This window comes from Otolemur garnettii, unplaced genomic scaffold (assembly GCF_000181295.1).
Source record: "Otolemur garnettii isolate 467f Iridium unplaced genomic scaffold, OtoGar3 scaffold00112, whole genome shotgun sequence".
NCBI classification, from domain to species: domain Eukaryota; kingdom Metazoa; phylum Chordata; class Mammalia; order Primates; family Galagidae; genus Otolemur; species Otolemur garnettii.
In genome coordinates, this window is record NW_003852507.1 from 2,984,311 (window position 1) to 2,990,267 (window position 5,957).

General features: G+C 37.3%; 1 protein-coding gene across 3 annotated transcripts in view; it reads left to right on the top strand.

The window, feature by feature from the left end:
- The window catches only part of NF1 (neurofibromin 1), a 293,662-nt gene that overhangs the window by 44,106 nt on the left and 243,599 nt on the right, over positions 1-5,957 (top strand). For all 3 annotated transcript variants that reach the window (XM_003797210.3, XM_023517507.1, XM_023517506.1), the window contains exon 2: positions 4,890-5,033. In XM_003797210.3, coding sequence (XP_003797258.1) covers positions 4,890-5,033 — 144 coding nt within the window. The remainder of the gene's footprint in view (positions 1-4,889; positions 5,034-5,957) is intronic.

Genomic DNA, 5,957 nt, shown 5'->3' on the forward strand with positions numbered 1-5,957 from the left:
GAACCCGCCACCTTAGGTGTACGTGGCTGGCGCCTTAGCCGGTTGAGCTGTAGGCGCCGAGCCTTTTGTTAGTATTTGTGAAATTAAGTTTGTAGTTTAAAGTTATTCTCATTACTTTTATAATTTTTATATACTATTTTTTTTTTAACCATTTCTGCTATTCATAGACATTTGGATTGTTTCCAGTTTCTGGAAATTAAAAGTGCTGCTGTAAGCATTGTTGTGTATGTCTTTTCATGAACACATATACACATTTTTGTTGGGTGTATATTTAGTGAAATTGCTGTGTGTATATTCAGTTTTTGCAGATAATGTAAGTTTCCAAGGCTTTTACTGATTTAGTAGTGTGTAAGATTTCCATTTGCTCCTCTTTTTAGAGGATATAGCCCTCCAGGGCTTATAACTGAGAATTGTGTGTATTTACTAAGGTCTTCCACTAGCAGGTTCTGAACTCTAATCTTTTGTTGTCTTAAAGCTGCAAGGTTTTCAGACTTTGCTCTGCTTTTCAGGTTTTTGGCTTAGCCTGTTACACTCTTCCACCCACTTCTGAATATGAGACCCCCTCAGGTCTTCAGTTTTCTGTCTAGCCCTCAGTGAACACTGGAATCTCCCATTGTTTCTCTTTCCCTCAGTAGATGTCCTTTGCCTAGGAAAGCCTTATTTTTCAATCTCTCTGCTTAAATTTTGCAAATGCCCCAAGGTAAAAGCAACTGCAGAAGATCACCTTACCTCACCATAGCTTACTCCTTTTGGAATTCTCATTCCTTCTGTAGCTCGCTGAATTCTTTAAACAGGTGGTTTTTATATTTCATCTTTTGTTAAAAAGTAAGCAGGGGGAGGGAAGTGTTGTTTTGCTATAAATTACTCTGTTGTACATGGGAGCAGTAGTATGGATTTAAACAGTTTGATGTTTCAATAAATTAAAATTGCTATCCTTAATAGTGTTGATGTTATTACATTTTTGGCCTGTGGGACCTCTTTAAAATTCATACCTAAGTATTTTTGACTCCATTCTTAAGTAGTGTGTGTTATGGTCTGATATGACAAGATGTTCTAGGCTCCTCAGGTACCTTTTTGCCCAGACATGGAATTAGCTCTTTCCTATCAGGGTCCTGATTCCTTTTACTGGGTAATGTGGGAAATGGTATTTCAAGATTACGGTTGGAGAGGGATTACTATGGGATTGGTCATTAGTCATTATTATGATGGGATTATATATTTCTAGGCATTTTCATTGGACATAGGTGGAAATGTTTTGTTTTTTTTTTTCTGGCCAGGGCCAGTTTTGAACCCACCACCTCTGGTGTATGGGGCTGGCGCTCTACTCCTTTACTCCTTTGAGCCACAGGTGCTGCCCGGAAATGTTTTTTAAATATGAGATAAAATACATTGAGTTCATAGAGATACTTCGAATTCAAAGACTACAGTTTTACTTACCATTCTTCTTACCTCCTATGCTGAGATTCTAAGTTTTTAATGAGACTAGTAGTGATAGAATTAAAATGCCACATAATTATTCATGTCCTTGATCCTGCACTGTATATAGGATCAAGATTTATCTTCTTCTTCTTTTTTTTTTTTTGTAGAGACAGAGTCTCACTTTATTGCCCTGGGTAGATGCCAAGGCGTCACACAGCTCACAGCAGCCTCCAACTCCTGGGTTTAGGCGATTCTCTTGCCTCAGCCTCCCGAGTAGCTGGGACTACAGGTGCCCGCCACAAGGCCTGGCTATTTTTTTTGTTGTTGCAGTTCGGCCGGGGCTGGGTTTGAACCTGCCACCCTCGGTACATGGGGCTGGCTCCCTACTCACTGAGCCACAGGCGCCACCCATATCTTCAATTTTTTTTTTTTTTTTGTCCCTAGAGTGTCTTCCGCTAATAGTATACAGTCAATATAATTTGAAATCACTTAGAATAGTTCTTCTCTTTGTGATTATACCATTAAAGAATTAGATACAAATTTTAGTTCATGTATTTTTGATTCTAGATTTGCTTTTTAAATTTTAATTTAATGCTTATGTAAGTTACGTTGTTCTAAAATAAAATTAAATAAAAAGGAATATAGATCATACTCTATCACTTCTACCTTCTTTTCACTCCCTAAAGGTTAACCACTACAAAGTGGTTATTTCATATTTCATCCTTCTGCTGTTTTGTGTTGTTTCTTAATACTGGGTGGACATAAATATCATGTGCAGTTTACTACATTAAACTATTTTAAATTACATACAAACTTTATGTCCACCCTGTATAAGAAGATACACCTAGTATATTTCTATTTCTATCTCTTTGCTCTTCTTAGATGAATGGTACCTACTGTTTGTATGTATCTCCACCTTTTTTTTTTTAAACTCGAAGATAGATCCTGTAGATTATCCTATTGTTAGGTGAAGCTAGTCTAGACTCATTTCTGTCATTCTGTTTTATGTTACATTTATGTTTATGTAAGTCTTATTTAAGTGTCATCATGTGGTCTATGTTATTTGCTTTCTTAGCATATTATTTTGACATTTAGAAAGTTTTTGTAAAGTTTTTGTGTATCAAGATTCAGTTTGGGAAGCAGATTATGTATGGGATAAGGAATTTATTATAGAAATTAGATTGTAGACAATTTTGATAGGACTAGAGAGGTGAAGAACTGGAAGGAGGAGTTGGAGGATCAGAGAACAAGTCACTGCTCAGATTCTCTAAGTCTGTGACAATGGGCAGACAAGTTGGAGCTTTTAGGGAAATATGAGAAACCAGTGCATCCAGCCATTTAGGAACTCTTCATGGGAAGATCTTGCCATGTAAACTTTGTCTTGCAAAGCTGTGTTGGTTTGCAGCCAAGCATCTATGGTGGGTCACTGAGGGTTAGCAAGGTGAGCAGGATCAAAAGGAAAAACAGAAGGAGGAGAGTAAAAGCTAGAACTCCCGGGGTACCTCTGATCTGCTTCTCATTGAATCTGAAGGTAAAGACTTGCAGAGAATAATAGGTACTGTTTCACTTCTGTATTTCAACAAATCTTATACAGGTTGAGTATCTCTTATCTGAAATGGTTGGGGCCAGAAGCATTTTTGATTTCAGATTCCGGTTTGGGAGTATTTCCATTATACTTACCAGTTATCCCTAATCTGAAAATCTAAAATCCTGCAATGAGCATTTCTTTGAGAGTCATGTTGGTATGCACTTTGGACTTTGGAACATTTTGGATTTCAGATTTTTGGATTAGGGATACTCAACCTGTACAAATTACACTTTTTAACTCTAACCTAGAACCGTATAGTGAATGGAATTCTGGGAAAGTAAATCCCAGTTTAACATAGTTGATACAACACACACCAGCACAATTTATCTTTTTGTTCTGTTGGCTACCATTATATAGATACCTTTATAATTTCCTTGTCTTTTGGAGGGAGGAGAATTATATGTTGGTTTTCTTTTTTTTGGCGACAGAGTCTCACTAATCCACCCTCTGTAGAGTGTGGTGACATCACAGTTCACAGCAGCCTCAAACTCTTTTGGTCTAAAGAGATTCTCCTGCAGGTGGACTACAGGTGCCCACCACAATGCCCGGCTTTTTTTTGGCTGTAGTTGTCATTGCTGTTTGGCAGGCCCGGGCTGGGCTTGAACCCTCCTCCACCTCCGATGTATGTGGCTGGTGCTCTACCTGCTTGAGCTATAGGTGCCAAGCCTGTATGTTGGTTTTTTACTCTGACCAATCTAGAAATGAGCTGGTAACCTCCTTTCTTCCTTTCCCAGCATTCTGTATGAAATAATACCCTTTTACTCACAATTAATAACTATAAGACAATCAAAAACTATATTCTACTTTTTGTATGCTCTAACTACCATCTCCCTGAGTATACACTTAGGAATGCCCTTGGTCTTTTTCCCAAAATGTGCCTATCACTTTTATTTAATATTGCTTTACTGTCATTTTAATCATTTCTTATTAACTGACTTAGCAAACTTGGGCATGTACTCAGTGGGTCTCTTTCCATCTTCAGTTGAATCATTTTAAAAATGAAAAAGTTGGACTCAGATGTGTTTCTTCCACAGAGGAAGCTCACTTAGGGTTCTCTGTTAGCATAGGACAGGTCTAATGTTAAACAATAGATATATTCATGATGCTTTATAAATACAGATTACTACTTTTGAGCAGAGTAGAGATGAAATTCTAACAAGTAGAACTTAACTCACTCTCAGAAAAATGAAGATGAGTTTTCTTTAAAGGATATTTTTTCTCATGGGGTTTACCTATTCTGTTACTCCCTCAGTTGTGTAGCTGTGAGGGTGGTTATCTTATTAGAGTTAGTGTTCTAGTGTTTCTTCCAGTGTTTACCTATTCTGTTTACCTATTCTGTTCGGTGTTTACCTATTCGGTTTACCTATTCTGTTACTCCTTCAGTTGTGTAGCTGTGAGGGTGGTTATCTTATTAGAGTTAGTGTTCTAGTGTTCTTCCAGTGTTTCTTTCGGATTTTATAATTTTTTCTTATTTCTGAGCAGTCAGCAGTTATTTGTCATTATTAATGAGAGATGGGGCACAGATTTTCTTGATCTGTTTTTCTTTTAATGTTTGAGTTTCTTTATTACAGACGTTCTCTAAAATAATTTTTAGCTATAAGGAAGTAACTTTGTTTCTGTGAGTCATTCTTTCTGATACAGTGCTGGGTAAAGAAACACTTTTGTAGAGATTTGACTTCCAGAAAGAAAACTGTAATAAAATTACCAAAGAATTTAAGATTTGCTATAAATGCTGTCATAGATTGAAAATTAGAGCTTGAGATAAAAATATAGGTAACTGGTTGGTAAAATTTTCCTAAAATGTCATGATTTTTAATGAGAAATAAAGTTATTTTTAGTCCTTTTCAGGGATAAACTCTTACTATGTTTTTTCCTCTCTTAGCTTCCAATAAAAACAGGACAGCAGAATACTCACACCAAAGTCAGTACTGAACACAACAAGGAATGTTTAATCAATATTTCCAAATACAAATTTTCTTTGGTTGTAAGTGGCCTCACTACTATCTTAAAGAATGTTAACAATATGGTGAGTATTTGGGTTACTGGTTTGGGGGGAATTTGCTTTGCTTTGTTTTGACATAAAGTTTGGAGCAGCATATTTTGAAACATGGGAAATAATTTTCCACAGACTTTGGATACAACTGTCTTATTTTATAGATGAGCACAGGTAACCTTTTAACTTTCATTGTAGTCTTCGATGCTTTCCTTAGCAACTTCCCTTCTTTGTGACCCTGACTCCTTTTATAGTATTTTACTAGAAGTATAGTTTCATACGGTTTTCGTATGATAGAGGAATGAACCATGTTAAGTATGCTTCTTTAGCTTGTTATTTGTCCCCACTCCTGAATAGATATTAAATAAAATACGATGTTACAGCCCTAAAATGTAGGATTTATGTTATGTTTTTTTTCTTCCCTCTATAACCTATGACAGATTCTATAGTGGAGAGCCTGTTGTTGAAACAGTTCTCCTCAAATTTCATCAAGTAATTCCATTTTTTTTTTTTTAAGAGACAGGAGTCTCACTTTATTGCCTTTGGTAGAGTGCTGTGGTGTCACAGCTCACAGCAACCTCCAATTCCTGGGCTTAGGGGATTCTCTTGTCTCAGCCTCCTGAGTAGCTGGGACTACAGGTGCCCACCAGAATGCCCAGCTATTTTTTGGTTGTAGTTTGGCTGGGGCCAGGTTGAAACCCACTACCTTTGGTATATGGGGCTGGTGTCCAACCCACTGAGTCACAGGCACCACTCAAGTAATTCCATTCTTAAAGGCTTATAATTCTTCTTTCTTACCATTTTATAAAGTCTGTTGACATTCCCCAGACTTCAGGGTACTCCAACTGCTCTGCCCTGTGCCTTTTTTTTTTGAGACAGAGCCTCAAGCTGTCACCCTGGGTAGAGTGCTGTGGCATCACAGCTCACAGCAACCTCCAACTCCTGGGCTTAAGCGAT